Source organism: Brachycentrus maculatus, unplaced genomic scaffold (assembly GCF_059751285.1).
Source record: "Brachycentrus maculatus isolate JH-2025_06_01 unplaced genomic scaffold, ASM5975128v1 h1tg000166l, whole genome shotgun sequence".
Classification (NCBI taxonomy): Eukaryota; Metazoa; Arthropoda; class Insecta; order Trichoptera; family Brachycentridae; genus Brachycentrus; species Brachycentrus maculatus.
The window spans coordinates 2,532,869-2,558,703 of record NW_028280919.1 but is presented as its reverse complement, the minus strand read 5'-3'; the positions used below and the strand labels follow the sequence as shown (position 1 = coordinate 2,558,703).

The following is a 25,835-nucleotide window of genomic DNA, read 5'->3' as shown; positions in this document are numbered from 1 at the left end:
CTACACTCACATAATCTTTTTCATCTGTGTTGAAATATCAATATAAAATATTGAGCATTTTAAAATATTCATGTGTCAAAGAAAATATTAAAAAATATTGCTTACAAATTTATCCGGTGCTCAATGTGTTAATCAAATTAAAAACCTTAATATAATACGTATGCTTGCATTGCGTTATTGTCATTCGTGTTTGGTATTTTCAAGGGGACTGTTCTTTCACTATCTTAGTTGATTGATTATGTTTGCTGGGATAATCCTTTTAAATTGTTTAATTCCAAGATAAGTGCAATTTTGGATAATGGCGGTTTTAAACGTACTCAATGTCTTAGTTTCTGTGTTTTGTTTAGTTAACGGTGCAAAATATTTTGGAGAGCCAATCAATAGGTATTGTTTGAGTAATGACACCAATCCTTACGTGTTTTTTGGCACTAAAACGTCTTATGACGTCACAAAAGGAGACGCTGAACAAATATCAGGTATAGAGAAAACTATTTATTATTTTATTATTTACAAAAATATTTCAATTTCATACTTTTTCTGTGAGCCTAAGCGGCTCACTATTAGAAATGGGTATCAAACTGAGGTAGAGTATGTTCGAACCGAGAAACTCTGGCTCAAGAGTCCGCGACACTAACCACGGGACCACAACCCGACACTTTATATCATTATTATATATTTTTTATGTCAGGGAAATGATGCAAACAAACCGTAAATTAATTATGATACGTAAAATATAATTTTGAAATACCACCTTAGTAATTTATTTTATATGCAAGCTGCTAGACTTTAAAATGAATAATACTTTCATGAGAAAATTGCACATTCTCTCATAATCTTTGAGAAATGTCTGAACTATTGTTATTTTTCCTTGGAATCCTTACTGTCGATCATATCATTCTCTTTCCTATCTCTTTCTTCTTCAACTCCGCACCATTTTAATTTTAAATTTTACTTGGTAAATACCACTTTGTGTTAAAATAAAAATTATATTGACACGCGTTTCAATGCATTCAGCTTCATTCTCAAGTACCGTTTTTGAAGCTTAATCAAAAATTTTGAGTTGTGCCCATGAGACGTTAAAGGGTGAAAAGGGGGTAAAAATTGTTTTCATTTTTATTAGTGGTAACATGGACAATAATGGGAGGTTTTAGTCTATTTCATGTTATTAATTTATGGGTGTATCATTATTGTTATTTTAATGAATTTCTATGGTTTCAAAATGTTGATGTTTATGATTTTTTGTTTTTATACTTTATTAAAGTTCTACGTTGTTGTTTTTAGGTGAAGGGTTATTATTTATTCAAAAGTAAGAGAACTATAAAAAATGTTATTTTTGAAATAGATTTCGATTTATTTTGTATTTCAAAAGCATTGTTAACTTTGTGGTATGGTAATATAATACTCTCCTTATCATTCATTGTTCACTTTGTGTAATACTGCTTTTTGAAAATTTAGTTACTTTATTTGTTGTAATAAAGTTGTGTTTTTATAAGTGGCATTACACAGTGAACGATGGATGATAATGATAGTATCCGAATTCGTGATTCCCGATTTTCGTTTGAATTTGAATTTTGAGGAAGTTATACACACCAATGAAAGAACTTCTACCAAAAAGTTCCTACACCCCCTTCGTTTATTCTACTAGTCTTATTATATGTATTTCTTTGTTGAAATAATTTTATTTGAATTTTTAAATGAACTTGAATGCTATTTTGTGCATGAGCTATCTGCCGACAAATCAAAAAACTCTTTATTTTCTGTTATCACAAATTTGTCATCGTTAATATATACAATTAAAATACCTTTGAATCACTGATTAATAACAAAATACAATTCTTTCATCATTTCAATGACTTGTAACTATAATGGAATAATTCATACCGGCTGGAATTTTGTAAACTACCAGCTATGTAAATATATAAATATTGATTTTATTTATTTAAGATGACAACTCAGATTGAGCTATTGTTTAAATTATTATCTATTTAGTAAACTGTGGGTTAACAACACGAAAGCAAATATGCGATGAGTGATACTGTTTTAAAAAATTCACACTCCGTCACAACAGTTAAGTGGTTAGGATATTTGGCTACCATGCTAGAGGTCCCAGATTCAATTCCAACAGGGTTTATAATTAATTTAAGTGTTTTTTCACACGAATATTTATTTAATATTACACTGCACTGGTATCTGAAGCGCAGGACTGATCACCTTCCCTTCATATAATAATTCATCAAATTTACAATGTATCAATTTGATGCAAAGCCGTATGTATCATTGGGTGCGAATAAGAGTAAGTGATGACCTAAAATACAAAAAAAATATTGCATTCCTTGATATTTTTATTAATTTATTTGGAAAATATACAAAATCACAAACCATAACCATATACTTAAACCAGCCTATGACGGTCGTTAGCCCCGTAAATGCCCAGACTTCCATATTCTTTTCCATCTTTGATGAGATGTCAAAAAATAATATGAAAATAACTCCTGTAATTGGAGATAATCTAGATTTTGTGAACAAGTATTTGGACACACTCAAAATGTTGTAAATCACAAGAGAAATACTACACGGGTGATAATACAATAACAGTTGAGGGCTGTAAGATGAAGATATAAGATTTACGGACCATACGACCCTAATACTGAGGATGAAGTGGATGTGTATCTACATATCGTATTAACCTATTTTATTCGTAATAGAATAACAACTATAAAAAAAAACAGATAAATTTTAACTAACCAGCGACCGGGTTTCGTCGTAACCGACATCATCAGACCGGTTTAAACTAACTGATTAACCGCCATTACCAGACTGGTCAAATAAAATTTATATGGAAAAAACCATTTACTTGTAATTTTATTATATAAAATGCAGTTCCACCAAGAAATGTCAGTACGAAACTTATATTTTTTAAGTGTTTGTATATTTTTATTACTTTAAGATTAATCTCACGTGTTACACTTTCATTACCAGTATTTTTACTGACCTTATGTTGTTTGTTTTTAGTCCGCCTCAGTAGTGTAATGGTCAGCATGCTCGGTTACCGTTCTGGAGGTCCCGGGTTCGATTCCCAGGGGGGGTCAAATATAAGTGATTTTTTCACTATAATATTTATTCAATATTACCCTGGACTGGTACCTGAAGTGGAGGGCTGATCACCTTTCCTTCATGTGTAAACGATCGAGATAACACTGCGTTTATACGAAGCAGTGCCCTATGAACCATTGGGGTGCGGATAAGGGTTTTATTATTTTTATTATATTTATATGTTGTTTGTTCATTGGTTTAAAATGCAATTAATTATTAAATACGATTGCTTATTTTGCAGAGTGCAAACCGATTCAGTTTTGGCTACTGAATCGCCATGGTACACGCAATCCATCACCAAAAGATATTGAATCTATGAAATTATCTCCTGCTTTTCGGGACAGAATATTAAAAAAATACGAGACCGACCCACCTCAATTCGGAGGTCTATGTGCAGAAGATTTAGAAGCTCTACGTCATTGGACGTATGATGAATCTCTTGAAAACCAAACATACAATTTGGTACATGAAGGATGGAGGGAACTCAGAGAGATTGGTGGAAGCTACCAGAAGAGATATCCCCAACTTCTGGAAGGATATTCAAAAGAGCAGTTTTATTTCCGTCACAGCAACACACAAAGGACTTGGGCTAGCTGCAGGGCGTTTATAGAGGGTCTCTTCGGAACATACGAGAATATCACAATCGATGATCCGAGAAACGAAGATCCCGTTCTCAGAGTAAGTTGAACACTTATTTCTGACAAGCGATATTCTTATCATAAATTCTTAAATCACATAAGTATATTATATTTCTTAGTCAGGAAAAATATATTTACAATCAGGGTTTTCAACCCCAGCCTTGTTGTGAATATGACAGAATTTTGTCTAGCCTCACACCAGTCTAATGATGTCGGTTATGACGGAACCCGGTTGCTGGTCAAATAAAATTTATGTGGAAAAAAGTACATACTTAATTGTTTATTGTAACCGCAGACAGTTGGTAGAATTCCATATTGAATTGTTAAATAATATTTCCAAAATTAAACAAGGTTTATTGGATTGAATTCTACCAATAAAAAAGTAGAATTCAATCCAATAAACCTTGTTTAATTTTGGATATATTACCCAACAATTATAAAATTGTTATTTTATTCTTTAAATCAAATAAGGTCAACATTTTTAATGTGACAAAATACTGAGTCATAAATCTGGATTATCTTTACTTAGGATTTTTTTTTTACATTTTTGACATCTCAACATAGATGATGGAAAATATGAATGTCTGGGTATTTACAGGGCCTACGACATGTCATCTTCTGGTTAAGTGTTCACTTTACACACGTGTAACATTCACCAATTTGAATCATGATTGATTTATCATGGGTAGTATTGTTGAATGTTGCACGTGTGAAAAGAGATTAGTCATTTAGCCAATAACAGGTTGTAATTCTGTAAATACCCAGACTTCCGTGTTCTTCTTTATCTATGTCAATGTGTCAACAAAAAAATCAAATAAGGTCGACTAAAATTATTTTATATTTCATAATACCGGTAAAAAACAATATTTTTATATCACCAGATCTTTTCTGCAAGGTGCATTTCAATATTTTATATTGCAATTCATCAAATGATGTGTACGTGATAATTTTATCATGAAAAATACGTGTTAATAAATAAACGATTACAATGCTTTTTTGTTTGTTTTCCAGCCTTACGATTTGTGCCCAATCTGGACATCGGAAGTCAATAACAACGACTCTTTTAGAATGGGTGAAGCAAACATATTTAGAAAGGAAAAAGATTTCAGACAGGTATTAATCAATGAACTTTTTTTCACTCCTGTAATATTTGATTGGATATATATATAACTGACTATAGCATTAACCTGATATTTACAACATTTTGAGTGTTTACACTATTTGATTATCCCCAATTAGGAGTTATTTTTTACATTATTTTTGGACATGGATGGAGAAGAACGAGGATGAAGAAGAATATGAAATATATTATTAGATTAAAACCAATATTTTTAGCTTTTCCACTTTATTTTTATTTGACTAGCGACCGGGTTTCGTCGTTACCGACATCATCAAACTGGTCTGATGATGTCGGTAACTCTGATGATGTCGTTACCGACGAAATCCGGTCGCTGGTCAAATAAAAATAAAGTGGAAAAGCTAAAAATATTGGTTTTAATCTAATAATATATTAAAAATGCAATTCCATCACGAAGTGTCAGTGGATAATATAAATCTATTAAGAATATGAAAGTCTGGGACTACTGGTATAAAGTGATCACTTAACCAAGCTTATGATGGTCGTAAGCCCTGTGAATACCCAGACTTCAATATTCTTCTTCATCTTTTTTGAGATGTCAAAAAATAACTTCTAACTGGACAAAATCAAGATGTGTAAACAAGTATTTGGTCACATTAAAAATGTTGTTTATAAATTAAGTTGTCAAATTATAAGGTTTAATGATGTTTTCTAGCGTTTCTGAAGTATGTGAATATAATCCAGGATTCGGACCTCACATACAAATGAAAGAGTTTTTGCCTAATAAAAGTATCCCTCATCCCACCATAGATGTCTCTAGTGAAATCTCGCATACTGTGTTTCGAGTTTGATCAATATATCAAGAAGTTTCAAGGATTTGAGTAGTGTGGTTGTCAATCATGGGTAGAATTGGTAAATGTTACACGTGTGTAAAGTGATCGCTTAAACCAGCATGTGGGCCCTGTAAATGCCCAGACTTCCATATTCTTCTTCATCTATGTTGAGATGTTAAAAAAGAATGTAACCTGATGTTAAATCTGATGCTTTAACGTTTTTGGAAATCGCAGTTTTATTGCATTTTTTATCTTCCAGCTTGTTTCTGACGTAACCTATCGACTTGGATTTACCGAAGACATCACCGACGAGCAAGTCTATATGATGTACGACAGTTGTCGATATTACAAGAGCTGGCATCCATCCGAAGTGTCTCCTTGGTGCTCAGTGTTTTCAAAACATGATCTCACTATCTTGGAATATTTAGATGACCTTATTCAATTCTATCGAACTGGTTATAGCCACGAATATAACCCCAGACTTGGGTGCCTACCTTTGAGAGATATGATGGAAACTTTCGAAAAGACTATTGCTAGTAAAGAAGCGAAGCCAAGAGTCGTTGGTTTATTTTCACATGACACTCTCCTCAGCTTGACATTTACGACTCTTCAATTTGGAAAGGATTATAAACAATTGAAAGGAACCGATTATGATGACCTGTTGGTCGACAGACAATTTAGGACAAGTTTAAATATTCCGTTTGCAGCTAGTTTGGCTGTTATTCTTCATGAGTAAGTTTTGCATTGATTTTATTTATTTTTCAAAACATATAACATACATAAGTGATATCGTTGTCATACAGGGGAAAGTGACCTTTTGAATTTTTTACAAAAACGTGATCATTGACTATTTGATATCTTACTAGCTTAATATTGCCCTGAAAAAAATCCAAAAGGATTTTAAACTTGGAAGTATAATATATTGACTTGTTAAAAATGACTAACTGCATTGGTGTTTATTTTATTGCCTACCAAAAGTGACTTAAATGGCCCTCCTGAACATTTTACGTTTTGTTAGTTAATCACTTTCTCCTGTACGACTACGATATATATAATATTCCCGATGAATAATTTATATTTCTCATTTTGGGACATGGAATTGAGGTTAACAAGACTGTCACGAAAATAATAAAGTTACAAAAAAGTTTTTTATAAATAACCAAAACTAATACATGGCAAAATATAAAAACAATAAACAGGTATAATAAATAGGCATAAGAAGCATATTTAAAAGAAATAATGGGTTCTATTTTATATATGTCAGGCATCTGGTTAATTTGGGTACAAGCAATATATTTTAAGGACCTTACTCGAAATTTAGTAGTGTTTAACTTTCAAAATAAAATTTTATAAATTCAAATGACAATTTTTTACCTTTCGTATTTCATTAGTAAAATCAAGATCAAATAAAATTACACTGGAATTTACACTAACATTATCATTTATCGTTCACTTTGTGAAATTTCTTCTTCTGACGGTTTTGGAATAACTAATTAGTTTTATTAGATTAAGTACTATTACTATCATAGTTGACCTGGTGAGGGAATGAATATTGTGAAATCAGTAATCATGAAATAGAGTTTTAAGTGTTATTACATAAAATGAACGATTAATGCTAAGGAGACTATTACATTACCATATCACAAAGTAATAGTGCTTTTTAAACATATAAAAAAGTGGAATAAGCTTTATACTTAACGTTTGATTATATTGAGTGGAGTTCCGTCAAGAATATTGGTACAAAACACAAATCACTATTAAATGCATTATTTTGTAATAGTATGTTGAAATAAGTAAAATTTTGTCTGAAGTACTGATTTTTTTTAAACATTATTTGAAATCGTATGTATATTAGCTTACAAAAACAAACAAATAAAACAAAACAAACAATTTCAACTACCAAAAATACGCAATTTGATCTGGCTATTAAAATTTGTGTAAAACTATGGAACTTTGTCATGTATTACATATTTATGCGGTTAACATTCGACAGATTATATAAAAAGTAATGGGTCAAGAATAATTACATTTTTTTACACGTGTGAAGTTTTTTGTGGTTATATTGATAAATATGTGCGGTTAACTATACTCAAAAAGATTATTTTAAAATTTCATTATGTGATTGTTCATTCCACTAAAAAAAACGCTCGTTCTACTAAATACTTCCGGAAGCCTTAGAGCGCTTGTGCACTACACGGAATTTACCGTCCGACAGCCCGTTTTTTTTTAATACAAGCGATGACAGTTTAGCATGATCGAATTTATGCGCACCGCAATCACGCACTGATCAAGCGCACCGGTCCAAAGAAAGACGTCCAAAAGCACAAGCCAATCATCCGTTTTATCATGCTAACCGGACTGCCGGACGGTAAAATTCCGTATAATGCACAAGCGAACAAAATAAACATATGTAATAAAAATAAAAATAAACCCTTATCCGCACCCCAATGGTGCATAGGGCACTGCGTCATATAAACGCAGTGTTATATTGATCGCTTACACGGTTACAGGTACCAGTTCAGGGTAATATTGAATAAATATGACAGTGAAAAAAATCACTTATATTTATTTTACCCCCCTTGGGAATCGAACCCGGGACCTCCAGAACGGTAGCCGAGCGTGCTGACCATTACACTACGGAGGCGGACATATACTTAACAATAATAAACATATAATCTAATAAACATATACTTAACAATAATTATCTTGGTTTAAGATTCTGAAGTACGAAACTGATTGCCTTAAAATAGTGAAATATCAATTTATTTTTTTTATATTATAAGCATTGTTAACTTTGTGGTATGGTAATAATAATAAGAGTGTTAGATGTCAATTAAACACCACTATGATCCTATCACTGGGTGCATAAAGGCATCAAAGATGTAAAAATATTAATATTATTTATTTTATCGGACACTGAATTATTCACCCTACAGTTAAGATAAATTGATCTTAACAGATCTCAACTTGATATGAAACATGTACTCGTATTGTTCTTCCATTTTTTATGAAAGAAGATGGAAGTCTAAGCATCTAAGGACTAACGACCTGGCATTTCACTAATGTATAGAAAACCTAACAAATAAGACCATTACATAAATACAATTTTATAAAATTAATGCAATATGGATGTTCCGTAATGGGTAAAATGATGAGCGTTACACAAGTGTATAAAGTAATCGCTTAAACCAGCCGAATGCCAGATCGTAAGCCATGGGATACTCAGACTTCCATCTTCTTTTAACAACAACAAAAAAGGAAACAACGATATATGTTTCACATCAAGATGAGACACCTTTAAAAAGTTAAAGATTTAATTCAAATTAGTAGCCTACCTTAATTTCGGCTCCTTAAAAACGCAATGAATAAAATTCTTGACTTTAATTTAATCTTTCATCCCAATGAATTCATTTTAATCCGTTTTCGTTTTCATCTCAGGTGCAATTCTGGAGAATACGAAGTTCAATTCTACTTAAATGAAAAACCAATGGAACTGAATGGATGTCCCCAAGGCCTGTGCTCCTGGGAGTACCTGAAGACATTCTTGAGTGTAACGCGGGACTGTAATTTAGATTTTTGCAAGATAAAAACGTAATAAAATGTGATATTTATTTAATTAAGGTTAAAAAGACTGTCTTGTGTTGTAATTTGCAATTTGAGCTACTGTAAATTACTTTAATACTTTTATGATGTAAAAAATAAATGTTTATTAAGCTTATGGTTTCATTATTTTAAGTAGTATATGTTAGTTATTTAAAGTAATTATTTGGTTTTATTTATAAAAATAAAAATAAAACAATTAAAACGAAATTACAATTATTTTTATATGTGTACAGTGCTCATAAGCATAACACGATATATTTAAATTACCAAATCATTCATACTGAGACTTCTTTTGATTTTCACTTATGTGATCAAAGAATAGCGCAATCTGGCATGCGATGGTTTATTTTACCACTCTGAATAGCTAGAATAATAACTTTCTCAGTTTTATATTTACCTATTGTGAGACGCCTGAAAAATATACAAAATACATATCTAACTTACAGTCCAATAAGGAAATCGGTTTACTTCGCAAAATACTGAATAGATGGCACCTCTGTCTTGCGACCTGTAAAATATTTTTTATAATATTTTGATAATTACATATTCAATACCTTAATGAGTTATTTATTTCTAACAACCATTTTTTTTAAACTATTATATTTAAATAATATAAAACTATCCTGGACTATTACCTAAAACTTAAGAACGATCAAGCTTAAATTCATACAATCAAGATTCAACTTAACATTTCATCAATTTGATACAGTGTCCTCTGCACTAATGTAGAAAAGGTAATAAGAAAAATAGTGATTTGTAAATTACAGAACATAACACAATATTAAGATAATTTGTAATGGAGAATTAAATACATAAATCTTTAACTTCATAAATAATCAGGAAGCCTCATGTTACAAAGTGAAAGCCATTGTTTAGTTATATTTACCATTATGCGACGTTGCGTAATTTTGTCATGTGGGAAATAGTAGAAAAAAATATATCTCACATCCAACAGTACATTAGGGAATCTAGCCCTGGGTATGACATTCGCAAACCATTTATCATCCCATCTTGGTTTTTCTTCAGCTACGTGAAAATTAATTCAAAAGCCCGTTCATGTGATGTTGGGGTTTTTTTCAGATTCACCCCACATTTCAGGAGCACTGAATCTTTCACTTGGTTCCTGAAATAATAGTAATGCAAAATAATTTATATTGGTTAAAGCAAAATAAGATAACAAATGTATTTCTTCTTTTTCAAGCCCTATCCGACCCAGATGGTACGTCGGTTCGACCTCGTTATTTACTTGATTATTAATTATACAAAAGGTGATCAGTCAGATAAGTTTTTGGATCTTTGAGTAAAACATATTTAATAGAAAAACATACAATTGGCTAGTACTCTCAAAAAAATACATACGTTTGTAACCAGTTTTGTTTTTACCCGTTCTATAACAACAACAAAAAAACACAAGTATCAATGTTAACTTTTTTTATTCTAGTTTTCAAAATAATTTTTAAAAGCCTTAGTTAGTTTAGGTGGAAAAAGCTTTGGTTTAACTAGTAAATTTATTTTTTTAAATAAAAACTTCGTCATTTTTTTTTAATGTATCAAATGTGCATTCGATGGCTATGCGACTCTAACAGGCCCAAGCCAGATATGCCAAAAACGACAAATTTGATGGGGTGATCTGATGCTGTATCCAAAAAAAAAGTAAACCATGACTTTTATTTTGGTTTTGTTCCAGAAAAAACTATGTGCGAGTAATACATAAAATCACAGCGAAGCGACATGAAGTAGTATTTTAAGGAAAATGGCACTATGTATGTAAATCGTCAAAAATTATTTTTAATAAAATTGATCTGTGAGAAAATTTTGAGATAGTCACAAAAACTAAAAAATTATTTAATATTTCTTTTGCTTGGTGACAATATAAGGCATTTTTAATAAATAATAACGTTAAAAAAAATATGTAAGCACAAATTACTTACTGTTGTCAAATACACGTGTTTAAGTTTAGGATGCCATAGGGTATGAATAAAAACTGACAATCACCAACCTAATTCCATTGTTAATTGGGTTAATTAAGTTACATTAACGTTCGATTCCTTGGAAGCGACAAATGAAAGCGGCGGACGCACTCAATTAAAGATATATTTAATTGATTTGTGGAGGCAAATACATGACGCCACGAAAGCAAATGATACGCAACGATACCACCAACAAACGACGTCTGCGTCTAATCTCTAATAACAACAGTGACTTAAAACATCGCTCACTCCTTTCAAAAACGTCATATATCAAAAATCATAAATTTTCAGTTGTGCATGTTTTCGGAATGCCCAGAAAATTTACTATATCCCAGCAAAAGCGGCATATTTTTAACTTAATATGTACACGCTACAGGGCGAAAAGTGTTGTTTTTGCATTTTGAAGAAAAGGTATTGTTTAACTATTTTTTAAATAAAGTAAAAAATTTTCCAATGGAGAAAAAACCTTCAGGTTTTACCTAAAATAACTGTTGTACAGTAAAAAGTTCAATAAGTGGCTTGATATTTATTTTTTATACATTTCATTTTATTCTTAAACTTTAAAAACGGTCTCCTGAAAAATGAAGTTTTTTTTATATATGACGTTGTTGAAAGGAGTGAACGACATATGTACATACATCTGCGCTTGTTTAAGTATTGTTGGCTAATAATAATAATAGTATTGTCAATTTTGCAACGCGAGTGCAAATTTACTCTAATTCATTCCTTATAAATGAACGCTCTTTTAAACCACTTCTTAGGAATCAAACCATTGAAGTGATTGGCTGAATTTAATATTATGTGTATGACGTTATGAGTATGATGATAAAATCTCAACTAGACGCACTTTATATATCATTATAGTTTCACGATAAGTACACGAGTATTTGGAAACAAATTCTAATTAAATTCCTTTACATTATCTGCAATCTTAAATAAAATCAGATTGAAATTCTATTTGCGTGTATTGATCCATCGTTGTCTAATATCAGATTGTTTGTAAAATCAATCAAATCAAAATTGCCATGATCGAGTATTTCAAGCACTTGAATGTGGTCAGGTCAAAAGTCAGAATGATGGGCGAGTGTGTATGAGGAGATGCGCGAATGTGAAAGAGGCAAAAATATGCTAAAAAATCTGCAAAGACTGATTGGTGTGACATTCTTTACTCTCTACCTATCCTTACGGAAAGCAGTGGGATGGTTAGTTAGTATGTTAGGAAATAATCGTACAATCGTGGACACAACAAACTAAATAAATTAACTTTTTACTGTGTAGATAATCTATGATGAATGTAATCCTGCATCAATCCATTAATTTGTAAATAAAATTGAAGCTGAGGAAAATGGAACGATGGTATAGTTAATTATTAGGGTAATAATAATAATAATTTTAGCCTTTTTAGTATTTTTTTTTCAATTTGTAAAAGAAAAACACTTGTTTTTTACCACTTGAGTTTATTTTATTAAAACGACTTATTTCGGAAGCTATGCTTCTATCTTTAGGTCTAAATATAAACTTATATTTAAGCCTTAAGATGGTAGCACAGCTTCCGAAACTATTCGTTACAATAAAATAAACTCAAGTGAAAAAAACAAGTGTTTTTCATTTACAATTTCAATATGTCTTACCACGAAGTGAATGCCGATACAATAAAAAATAATTCAGGGAAAAAATCGTTTGCGACATTTGTTTATTTTTATTTGGAGACCTAAGTTTTTTTTCAATTGCGTTGGTTATTAGCAATGAAGTGGTTTTTTTAACGATTTAAAATGTTTGTAATGAAATACCTTTTGACCGAATTAAAATATGAAGAAAAAAAGTTTTTTTATTAATAAATTAAACATATAAGGAATGTGTTTGCTCTTTTCTGGTAACCAGATTGAGCCACAGCAAAGGGTGGCCATATAGAATTTGTAATAATTAAAAAATATTGTCAAGAATTTGGGAACAATGATACAAAATTAAATGAAAAAATTTAATGATATTTGAAGAAAAATCACCTTTCCCATCAATAATTTATGAACATGATTTTTTTTTCACTGTGTAGCGATTAGGATCTCAACATTATCTGACCACGCGGTTCGTTCATAAAAACATGCAGTTAGCATAGAGAACCCACCTATCAGTACTTTAAACAACTATCATCTATCATGATTATGATCAAATCAATGAACATAGCGAGTAGCACACCTATTTTCTTATAGAAATTTCGAACCTATAAATTGACCTACTGATATCATATTGCGGTACAGTCTTGCAAAAACTATTACAGTAATAAGAACGACGTTTTACATTTTAATCGAATTTTTCTCACTACCCTGTTTAAGGTAAAGCTCTAATAATGTTTACACTTAAAGGGGTATTAGTTTTTGCCTTACTTTTAGCTTTGAGCAATGGCCAAAAGTATTTTGGTCAACCATTGGACTACTGTCTGTCTGAAGATTCCAACCCATTTATATTATTCAGTACAAAAACGTCTTACGATTTCGTAAGAGGTACGGCGGGCTCCGAATCCGGTAAGCTTTCGTATTTATTTATTTTAATAATGATGGATGATTCGTTAAGCTCCATGTTTTGTGAATCAAAAATCACTTCTAGAGGGCTATGCAAAGAATTTAGTTTTATTATTTTTATAATTCTCTTTAATTAAATAAACTTTTAGCGTAAAAGATACCTATGTAAACTTATACTTTTTTAATAATCTTTGGACAAGCGTTGTGTTGTAGCTGAGTAGACGTTCGACTGCGAAATTAGCGTCGAGGGTTCGATTCTCCCCGAGTGCAAAAAAAAATCAAGAAAGATTTATTTTATAAAACTATTTGTGATGTATATTTCACATTTTCCTTCCAATCTTTACTACTCTATCTGTAGACAATCCTCTAAAAGAGAGGCTTTGTGAGTTATTCCTTTTTTTAATCGTTAGAAGCAGGACTGCTTCGAAATCTAAGGGTGAATGTAACGCTCCAACTCCCTTTATAGATACTACAACTAAATAATCAACGTTCATAGTGCAGTGTGAATATTCAATATGTAACTGCATCGAAATGTAGTCGATAGGACATTCTGAAAAGATGGGTTTTCAATTTGGATCGAAAGCCGGTTGGATTTCCGTTTCGTTCATAGATTCGAGAGTAGGTTAATCTTTGCCGAAGAACCTGCGACCGCAATGGCACTATCACCAAGATTTGTTTTGGGACTTCGTTAAGGCTCCATCAGTATACTATTTGCTGACGTAGTGACTGAAGAGTTACCTGCATAGTGTTAGTTATATCAGAAATACAGAGCTCAGAAACATAGGCAATTGCCAAATTATACGACACCCAGCAAAATTTTAAAGTACCTAATCCTTTCTGGACACTTAAACCAACGAAAATTTTTGAGATGCTGGTAATATGAGAACAATTTGGTGATCCCGTTAACAATACATTTTGATATTTTTTTATGTATTTACATTTTTTATTATTACTTAAGGTATAGTAAGGCAAAGTAAGGTATTATTACTTACTATTACTTGGTAATAATATATGTTTCCTCTTATTTTCAGTGTGCAAGCCGATACAGATCTGGTCTCTCAATCGCCATGGATCTCGTCACGCTTCTCCAACTGATTTGGCTGAGATGAAGCTTGCGATTGACTTACAGCAACAAATTATTAAAAACTACGCATCGGGCAATGCCCCCAAAGATGGCGGTTTGTGCGACAGTGACTTAGCTCTATTAGCCAGCTGGAAATGGGACGCCTCTCTCGAGGACCAAGCTAATGTGCTTACTGGGGAAGGATGGAGAGAGATGAAGGAAATAGCTCAAAGATATCAGAAGAAGTATCCTGAATTGCTCACAGCATACTCCGAAGACCAGTTCTATTTCAGGCACACTAATGAACAGAGAACTTGGGCGAGCTGCAGAGCTCACATTGAAGGATTATTCGGATCATACGATGACGTGAAAATTGAGGAACCCCGAGATGACGATGAAGTTATAAGGGTAAGTATTACACTTTAAAAATAATTACCTTCAGTTTTGATGATTTTTTCAACTGAAAATGTTATTTTTTACTATTTTTTAGCCGTTTAAAATTTGTCCTGCATGGTCTGTAGCAGTGGATGATAATGACGACTTTAAAAAGGAACAAAAGCGAATTTTCCGTAAGGAAGCTGATTACCTAAAGGTTGGTTTACGATTTACTTTAACACTATTTTTTTAAATACTATAATTTTGCTTGGTTACTACCATTTTTCCAGATAAATAAAAATAATTGCCTAGGTTTTAATAAATAAGGAACAGTGGTTTTTATCAAGTATTATTCAAATTTAAAATGGATGGATATAGCAAAGTAACTGCGAATCAATTGTTGAAAACATTTATATTTCAAATATTTGTATCATTCTTACTTTCGTTCAAATAAATTTGAAAATATTTTGTGTTTACTTAAATATTCATACACATGTACCCTATATAGTGGACGTTATAAATATTTTATTGATATGTGATAGGGCTCAAAAGTTTTATAACTAAAAATTGATGCAAAATAACAAAATGGTAAAAAAATCCAAATGGTGTTACGTTTTGCGTAATTGTATTATTATTCAATTTATTTAGTAATTTTTTATTTATAACTGAATTCCGAATAAAATTTTGAAAATAAAGATTAAGACAGACCACATAAAGTCTAGATTATTAAAAGCTGGTGGATAACTAGTGGTGTTGTGAGCCACATTTTATTTCATTTTCTAAACATTTTGACTTACAATCTTAAGATTGAAAACGCAGTTCTCTCCAATAAAGAGTCTGAGTTTTTGTGCTTGCAGAGGGACTTACACTTGTTAGGTGTTTGCTGGTTATACAATTTATTTTTATTGATTTTTTTTTCATGTTTTTTCTTTCTTAGATTTACCACATATAAAATTCTTTTTTTTTTTTTTTTTCATTTTAAAGTCCTTATTTTTTTTATTTCTGTAGAAAGGTTGTTGAAATACTTGGTTCCCAAATATTTAAAGTTCTGTTGGAATTGTTTGGTATTGCTTTTTGGTATTGTAAAGTCAGGTTTATATCTCAAAGATGAACTTTTATTTAGATTTAAGTAATTTTCACCCTTAAATAGTTGGAGAATTGCAGTTTTTTTGAAAATTGTTGTTTATACTTTTAGTACTTTTTGTATATTGAAAACATTTTTTTTTAATATTACTTGGTGATGTCAATAAAATATTTAAAGTATTCCGATTACATATGATACAATCTCAAATTTTTCTCCACAGCTCTTAAACGATGTTTCCAAAAGGCTAGGCTTTTCTAAAGCACTAAAAAAAGACGACATCGATATTATGTACGACAACTGCAGATACGACAAGAGTCTGAACCCGAGCAAGATATCTCCTTGGTGCTCTGTCTTCAGTAAGACGGAACTCTTCCTAATGGAGTACTACGAAGACCTTGGAACCTTTTACAAATCTGGATTTAGCCACGAATTCCACCCGAAACTCGGATGCATGCCTCTCAAGCACATGATGGAGACGTTCAAGAAGACTGTGGCGGGCAGTGTGGCCAAGCCTAGAGTTATATCGATGTTCTCTCATGACACATTGCTCAACATGATGTTCACCACCTTGAATTTCGGAAAAGATGATAAACCTCTGATGGGAACAGACTACCAGGATCTGTTGGTGAATAGGAAGTTCAGAAGCAGTTTGAACTCTCCGTTCGCTGGAAACATGGTCGCCATTCTTCATCAGTAAGTATAACAATTGTTCAAACTATATTTAACATATTTTGTATATTGAAAGCATTTTTAACTTCGTGGTGTGGTAATATAACATTCTCCCTATCATTCATCGTTCAAGTAATGAAGCAGTAGGTATTGTTAAGTGGTATTACATAAAATGAATGATGAATGATATGGAAAGTGTTATATCCAACCTAACCTAACCTAACCAAAACACCATTCTTATTTAAATCGGTAAAACTTATCTCAGCCTTGCAATTTTTCTATATTAAAACATTTATATCAAACATCGTTTAGCTGCACATCTTCTGAGAGATCGCATTTCAACTACATCCAGTCTACTTTCATCCTCCTTTTACTAACTCCACCTTACATTTGCAAACATGTCGGTTGGAACCAGGACTCCATTGTGTACTACCAGTTTAGCTATAGCTGTTAAGCTTTTCTTTCCTTATAATGGATTTCAGTTGACCATTCACTCTTTTCCCAGCATTCGCTCTTCTTTAAATAACTTTATCAATATTTTCATGACTAGACGCTTTATAAATTGATTGGTAGTAGATCAATTGAGTCACTGTTATTTATTTCATGATATTTATTTTTCCAACAGGTGCAGTTCAGGAAACTATGAAGTTCAGTTCTTCTTGAACGAGAGACCTATGGAAATAAATGGGTGTCCTAAAGGATTGTGCTCCTGGGAGTACCTGAAAGGATACTTGAGCATGACTGAAACCTGCAATTTGGCATTCTGCAATGCATAACTTGTGACATCCTTGACATAACTAAGACTTATTTTTTATACTTGCGTTTAGGACTTCATCGTCTGAATTCTTACACTATTTAAAAGGAGAACGGTTTATTTTCAATCGTTTTTCTCTATATAAAACGCATTTTAAACCCATCAGGCTTATTTAAAAACAAAACTAATGATTTTTATTAGTTTTATTTAAATACACATATGATTGTCCATAATTCAAACTTCGTAATGACTTCGGTACACAATGACTTTTTTAGGATTAATATTTTTTGTTTTATTTTAATAAATTTTATTGTATAACTTTAAATAAATCTCAAAGAAAAAAAAATATATATTTTATTATTTCTTGATAAAATTGCTGTTTAAGTATTTATATATTGAGGTACCTATAATAAACGTCTCGATTCTTTTTTTTAAATGCTTTAAAGCAATTTAAAGATATTTTTAAATCCTTTAAAAATATTTTTGTACGTAATGTAATGACTAGAATTTTGTAAAAAAAAATACAGATAAAAAAATAAGTGTGTTACAAAATGTAACATACTTATTCAGTTGTCTTCGGGTATAGAGTTTTATTTAATAAAATTATAATTAAAATAAAATATTTTGACCCCCCTGAGAATCGAATCAGGGACCACTAAACAGTACGGTAGCCAAAATTGCTGACCGCTTCACTACAGAAGCAGTCAAGACTACACATATATATATATATATATATATATATATATATATATATATATATATATATATATATATATATATATATATATATATATATATATATATATATATATATATATATATATATATATATAAATATTTATATATATATATATATATATATATATATATATATATATATATATATATATATATATATATATATATATATATATATATATATATATATATATATATATATATATTATTTATTGTTTCGGCATTAACTTTGTGGTAAGACATGTTACAATAATTAAAGAAAACACTTCGTTTTTTACCACTTGAGTTTTATTATAGACTACATGTTTCAGAAGTTAAACTTCCATCATTCAGGTCTGTATAATAACAGAGTTATTATACAGACCTGAATGATGGAAGTTTAACTTCTGAAACACGTAGTCTATAATAAAACTCAAGTGGTAAAAAACAAGTATTATCTTTAATCATTGTAACATGTCTTACCACAAAGTTAATGCCGAAACAATAAATAAAATAATTTCGCATGTTTCCAAGAAGGTGAAGTCCGTTTCTCTGTTGCTTATTTTGAGAAGCATCTAAACTTTGTGAGTAAAGTTTGAAGTGATTACAAAGGCACTAGGTCCTCGGGGTCCATCTCCTTAGTTTTAGTAGGACTGTCATTTAACATTACTTAAGAGGACAATTTATTAGGAAACTTTGCACCATTACACTCATCCCGCTTTACCAACTAAAAATCTATGTCGTCTATATCGTAATGATATTATAATTTTATTTTACACTGCACACATTTTATAATCAACGTTATAGTGATGTAAGTGGCATAAACCAATCATTCACAACATTTTCAGTGTGTCTAAATCGATTAAAAAGTTATTTTATTTTTTTCATAGATTTTAAAATAAAAAAGGATTTCCGCTATAAAAAAATAATCAGTTTACCCTAATCAACTATAAATACTGCCACGAACTCGTTCGTGTAGACACAAATCATATTGATATGAGTTACAAAAATTTGAGTTGTGTGATTGTAAATCATGGATAGCGTAGTGATTTTTTTATCAACATTTTTAATATTTAAATCATACACTAATTTATTTTTTAAAAAAATTATAAAACCCTTACCGCATCCCAATGGTGCATAGGGTACTACTTCATATAAACGCAGTGTTATCTCGATCGATTACACATGAAGGAAAGGTGATCAGCCCTCCACTTCAGGTACCAGTCCAGTGTAATACTGAATAAATATTAGAGTGAAAAAATCACTTATATTTATTAAACCCCCCTCGGGGAATCGAACCCGGGACCTCCTGAACGGTAGCCGAGGATGCTGACCATTACACTACGGAGGCGGACGAAGACACTGATTTAAGTCTACTTAATTGGTTATTTTAATTAAAAAATAATAAAACACTAAATTTCCTTTTCACAATTGTTAGGCCATGTTAGGGCATTTTCAAACTAACATTATTTTGAAAATGGCCTAACAAGGCGAACCGGTTATCAAAAGATTTCTTGTTTTAATATTTTTTTAAGTAAAACTTCAATTTAGTGAACCGAAATCAGTGTTTGTTTTAAATATTGAAAATAAACGTCAAATCCATACATAAATATGATGAATGTTACACGCGTGTAAAGTGATCATCACTTTACCAAGCCTTAGACGTGTCGTAAGCCTTATTAATACCCAGACTTTATTACTATATTGTGCTTTACCTATGTTGTGATGTCAAAATGTTATGTAGTATTACATATGTTGTATAGTATTAAAGACAAGGTATACCTATATTTCATTTATTGTTTCGGCATTGACTTTGTGGTAAGACATGTTTAAATTATTAAGGAAACCCTTTTTTTATACCTCTTGAGTTTATTAATGACTACTAGTTTCGGAAGCTAAACTTCCATCGTCAGGTCTGAATAATAACTATTCAGTATATAACGTTATTATTCAGAAGTTAAGCTTCCGGAACCAGTAGTCATTTATAAACTCATGTGGTATAAAAACAAGTGTTTCCTTAATCACTTTAAGGTCTACCTAGGTACATGCTCGTCAAATAAATTGGAATTAACGAACTCGAAATATTTTCTTAAATAAAATTTAAAAAAAAAAAAACAAATAAAATAAAAAACTCCATAATTTAAGCGTTCGTTCCCGCCATCTTGCGTGGGTATTTTTAGTTAATGGTTTAATGGTGGGGGCGCAGCGCCCCGGGCTGGGTTGTGGGGATTGCGCGCTAAGTCGACAGGAGCCCGTATCGGGTGGCGCAGCCCTACTGCGGTCAACTTGCGGCCCGTACAAAAGAGATAGTGTCATGTTGCCGAATATACGCCACTTGTAGGGTGAGCAACAATTATGCTAAAAATATTTTATTCACCTTATTAGGGATGAAATTAAAAATTATTTAGAGAAGATCTACGGACGCTAGTGACAAGGGTGTATAATGTGTGAAAAGAGAATAATTTGCTCATGAATGTTGATAAATCTAAAGTAGAGTGAGCAACAATTAGGGCGAAAATATTTTATTTACCTTGTTAGGGTTAAAATAAAATAAAAATGTTACAGAATACCTGCGGACGTTGGTGACATGGGTGTATAATGTGTGAGTTGATTTGCTGATGATTGTTGATAAATACAATGTCAAAGTCATCTTTGAACATTTGATATATATATAATGTATATTATTGTATATGAAAATATAATACTTTGCAATATAAGATTTAATTATTACGTCATTTTTAAAATTAATATAAATATAAAATTTATGAATTAGGAAATTATGGAAAAAGTTGATGAATTCGTATATTTGGAATGATTTATTTTTTCTGAGATGTAAAAATTTATAAAAATATATAAAGGAGAGTGATGCTGGGAACAGAGTAAATGGTGCACTAAAATCGGTAAAAACAAATAAAAACCTATCAACGAAAGATAAACTGGCAGTACACAACGGAGTCCTGATACCAACTGTAATATATAGTAAGTGAAGATGGAAGTAAGATCTGGACACACTCAAAATAAAGCGTACCCTTTTTTTTTTTTTATAAAATTTCTATCGTTGCAAGAAATAATTTGTATTTCTAAAGCTTATTAAAAAATATATATTTCGCAATTATCTTTACAACAAACAATTTTACCTACTTAAACTCTAATCTTCGAAAAACAGCCTATTACTCGAAAATGTTATTTTGTTACCACAAAATAAAACTTTTCGAACGTTCGGGAAATAATCGCGTGGTCACCTTAGCTGGAAAAATAAATAATACAGCGTTAGATCGACATTATTGTAGGCTTGTGTTTACTATGGCAATAACTCCATGAAATGACTTAAGCCCGTACTCACGTTAGCTAGTCAGCTCGGTGTGTTATTTGTATGTGGTCGTATCATAAACCTTCGGATTTAAACGTACCAAGCGATAAAAACTAGGTTTAATCAAAGTAATGTAACTTTAAGATAAACATTACGGTCAATTTATATAATTGAACTAGGTAATAGATACAAATATTTTTATGCGTCCTAAAAATAAATGTACCAGACAAAATGTTATCTTATTTTTTGATATCTCAACAAAGATGAAGAAGTATATGGAAGTCTGGGCATTTACAGGGCTTACGACCGTCATAGTCTGGTTTGAGTGATCTATTTACACACGTATAACATTCACCAATTCTACCCATGATTGGCAACCAAACTACTTATATTCTTGGAATTTCTATATATATTGTTCAAATTGGAAACAAAGTGCTTGAATCACCAAAATTTCACTAGAGACATGTATGGTGAGTTGAATGAAGGTAATTAAAATAAATAAAACAAAATAAAAAATAACTTCTATAATTGGAGATAATTTGATGGCGCTCTCTTTGCAGAATTCCAGATTCGATATCGGTAGTGTAATGGCAAACGGGTATATCTGTCAAAATTTTCATTTTCTAAGTTTGTTCCAAAAAATGTCTAAAAAAGTGTATTCCATAATCTAGCAAAAGGATGTAGCAATACTTATTTAGTTTTATTAAGATATGTACATATGCCATCCGAACAAAATATTTAATTTCACAAGTTTGTTTTTGCTCTCCTGTAAAATTTGGTCTGAGACAGATATACCCCTTTGTCTTTACACAACCGATATATGGATTATCTATATTTGTTTGTGGTAATACACTCGTATGTATAATATGTACATATTTTATTTCATATCTACAAAATATCAGTAATATTTTAGTGGTGTTATACTTTTAGACAGAAAATAATGCACCCTAATAAAATTAATCTCCTGAGAATGTATGCGTTAGTTCTTATACATTCAATGTGTAGAATATCACAGTGCCAGTCTACTATTTTCGTTTTAATTATTAACTTACGGGTGACTAGAATTCAATAAACCGCCAGAAACAGATATAATAATTTTGGATTATTTGAGTGTCGTAAAATAGCAATGTGGTAAAACTCAAAACAAATAAACAAATAAACCTTACCTCACCTGATATCACTTTTCACACGTCTCACACAACATTTTTCTACAATTGTACAAAATTTCATGTCTAATACATGCCCTGCAAAATCTGTGAATCAATCAGAATAATGATCAAAATTCGTTTATTATTCAATGAATACCAATTATCACAACAAGAGTTTTTTTATGACCTACTCAAAAAATAACTTCACTTGTAAAAACATTTTCATGACAATAAATATGGTATACTTTACAGCAGACTAAGTAACACCAGCGAGTGTTTTTGCCTAGAATTTTCACTCATGAATTACGTGAAATTATAGTAACTTTAAACATAAAGAGTAAATCCTCTCACGAGAAGGCATAGGCTATGAAACTTAAAAAGTTGAAGTCTGAGTAGGGTCATGATAAGCGGTGTTGCATAAGCCGTAGCTAGATTTCAGAGTCACTTGGACGTTAGGTAATAAAAAAAACTAACTAACACCGCTATATTTATAACCAAAAAACACTTTTATATGTAGGTCGAGCATTAAAGAAACATTAAATATTAGTAACATCGCTGTCTTGAACAATTAGTTATAATATTATGTTAATAAATGAGTTTTTTCCACTTTTATCGGCAGGTATAATAAAATTCTAACTAAAATATCAGGTAAAAGGTAAAAGGAAGATTTTCTCTGGGGTTGAATGGAAACTTTATAATAGGTTGCACTTCGCTCAGATTATAATTGGATCATTTATCTTCAATGGATATAACACCCTGGAGCCCTGGAGTCGAAGGTCTGAAGGTGTCTATACGTTTACATCTTCGTACTTAAAATGGGGTAGTAATTCACACGTTTAAAAGCTACATTCATGTATCTAGCATGACGTACTAAAAAAAAAATCTGGAAATCCTTGGAAACACAAATGTGGAAGTCCTCACCAAAACGGCACATTTCTGTTATCAATGATTTTAAGCAATCAGGAATTCTAGCTTGTGAAATGGTTACGTTTTGGTACGATTTAATGATTTATCACAGGATTCGTAACGTTTTATCTCAACTTTAATTAAGATTTCGATAGAATACAGTAAACAGAACAGATTTGCATTTAAAGGTTTTTTGTGCAATATTGGAAATGCTTTTTTATGACAACCTCCACAAATATCTTTCCATTAGTATTTTTTCAGTTCATTTATTTTACAACCTTGATTAAGTTCTATTTTATATATGTCAGGCGACTGGTTACTTTAAGTATAGGCAATATAAGGACTTTACTCCATACTTAGTTGTGTTTATCGGCTCCACATATATTTTGTTATGTCCTCATGTATTATAATCATGAATTTCTTTATAAAAATTGGTTTGGTGTTGCTATGAGTCGTTTTAAATATTGTTTTCAGTGTTTTTAATCTCATATGTTGGTGTATGATATTACAAATGCTGAATAAATAATTAATACAATGACTCAATTTGCGTTTAACGACAATGATGTTATGAACTTATTACAAGCAAGGTTGGTAGTCAAGAGCAGAATGAAGGTATTGCTAGGCGTTGTTGCATGCCATAAAATACGCTATCTTTAAAGTATGAAAATTAAAACAAAATTATCTAAATTTATTTTTAAAATATTTCAAACAAAATTTAGATTTTTTATATTAATTTATTCACTCAACTAAAATCATTAATTACTTAAATCGACGAATTTGAGAAATATTTTAAATATCCCCCGTCATTATCCATTGTACACCTACTCATTGTAAGGCCCTAAGCGTCTATTCAGATCCATTATAATAGGAATTCTTTCTTACAAGTACTACCTATTCGATTATTGGGTTCGAAAAATCCGCACTCGCCTCTCGGTGAAATAATAAAAAAATAATGGGGAAAGACTGAAGAATCGTAAAGAACCGTTCTTTATGTATGCTTTTAAATATTCTGAACGGAATTGCATTGTCTTAAATCCCGAGAAAATTTTATTCAAATCTTTTAATATTAAATGACTTTTTATTGCTGTGATAAAGAAACCCACATTAATTTTTTTTGGGAAATTAATATGTGAAATATATTCAGAAAAAAAACATCAACAGAAAAAATTGTGTTTCCTTACATATTTTTTTTTATTTGAGTGTTTATATTTATTGCTCTTTCCAATAAATTAGAGATTTATTCAGAACTTGCTCGTATATATTTTCTAGGAGAATTTTTTTTTATGCTACACATACCTCTCATTTGACACACTAAATTTACATTTATATATATATATATATATATATATATATATATATATATATATATATATATATATATGTATATATATATATATATATATATATATATATATATATATATATATATATATATATATATATATATATATATATATATATATATATATATATATATATATATGTATATATATATATATATATTTATATATATATATATATATATATATATATATATATATATATATAAATATATATATATATATATATATATATATATATATATATATATAAATATATATATATATATATATATATATATATATATATATATATATATATATATATATATATATATATATATATATATATATATATATATATATATATATATATATATATATATATATATATATATATATTTATATATATATTTAAATATATTATGTAGTCCTCGTTTGTATTTGTAAAGCGTCCTTTTAGATGATTTCTCACGTAAACGATACCTTATAAATTATTCAATAAATAAATTACGTGTGTGTTTGTATGTACGTAAGCAGATATTGGAAAATAATATGTTATAATACACGAGTGTGCTTTCATTTTGAACCTAAAGCTACACAATCTGTAGTGGACTGCGTCAGTGTAATTTTCATTATACGATTTCCAGTATCATAAAACTATGAATTTATGGTGTCCCTTAAATTGACAAATGCAGAAAACATTTTATTTATTGATTCGGTATTAACTTTATGGAGTGACATCTTGTTTTTTTTTAT

At 30.5% G+C, this 25,835-nt stretch overlaps 2 protein-coding genes across 2 annotated transcripts; both read left to right on the top strand.

Annotated features, from left to right (window-relative positions):
* Window positions 1–179: 179 nt before the first annotated feature.
* Window positions 180–9,360, top strand: LOC148308453 (multiple inositol polyphosphate phosphatase 1-like). The gene is made up of 5 exons (XM_088261681.1): window positions 180–476; window positions 3,335–3,771; window positions 4,743–4,844; window positions 5,902–6,374; window positions 9,081–9,360. Exons 1-5 carry the CDS (start codon window positions 299–301, stop codon window positions 9,235–9,237), a joined length of 1,347 nt encoding a protein of 448 aa, XP_088117807.1. The 5' UTR covers window positions 180–298; the 3' UTR covers window positions 9,238–9,360.
* Window positions 9,361–12,288: 2,928 nt separating this feature from the next.
* LOC148308452 (multiple inositol polyphosphate phosphatase 1-like) lies at window positions 12,289–18,022 on the top strand. Its single transcript, XM_088261707.1, has 6 exons — window positions 12,289–12,295; window positions 13,603–13,734; window positions 14,763–15,202; window positions 15,285–15,386; window positions 16,474–16,946; window positions 17,548–18,022. Exons 1-6 carry the CDS (start codon window positions 12,289–12,291, stop codon window positions 17,696–17,698), a joined length of 1,305 nt encoding a protein of 434 aa, XP_088117833.1. The 3' UTR covers window positions 17,699–18,022.
* The last annotated feature ends 7,813 nt before the right edge of the window (window positions 18,023–25,835 follow it).

Bases quoted from the DNA above. Each gene is read 5' to 3' on its own strand.
- LOC148308452 (XM_088261707.1), top strand. The intron at 15,203-15,284 runs GTAAGTATTACA...ACTATTTTTTAG, and splicing joins ATGACGATGAAGTTATAAGG to CCGTTTAAAATTTGTCCTGC. The intron at 15,387-16,473 runs GTTGGTTTACGA...TTTTCTCCACAG, and splicing joins AGGAAGCTGATTACCTAAAG to CTCTTAAACGATGTTTCCAA.
- LOC148308453 (XM_088261681.1), top strand. From the start codon at position 299: ATGGCGGTTTTAAACGTACTCAATGTCTTAGTTTCTGTGTTTTGTTTA. The intron at 477-3,334 runs GTATAGAGAAAA...CTTATTTTGCAG, and splicing joins AGACGCTGAACAAATATCAG to AGTGCAAACCGATTCAGTTT. The intron at 4,845-5,901 runs GTATTAATCAAT...TTTATCTTCCAG, and splicing joins AGGAAAAAGATTTCAGACAG to CTTGTTTCTGACGTAACCTA.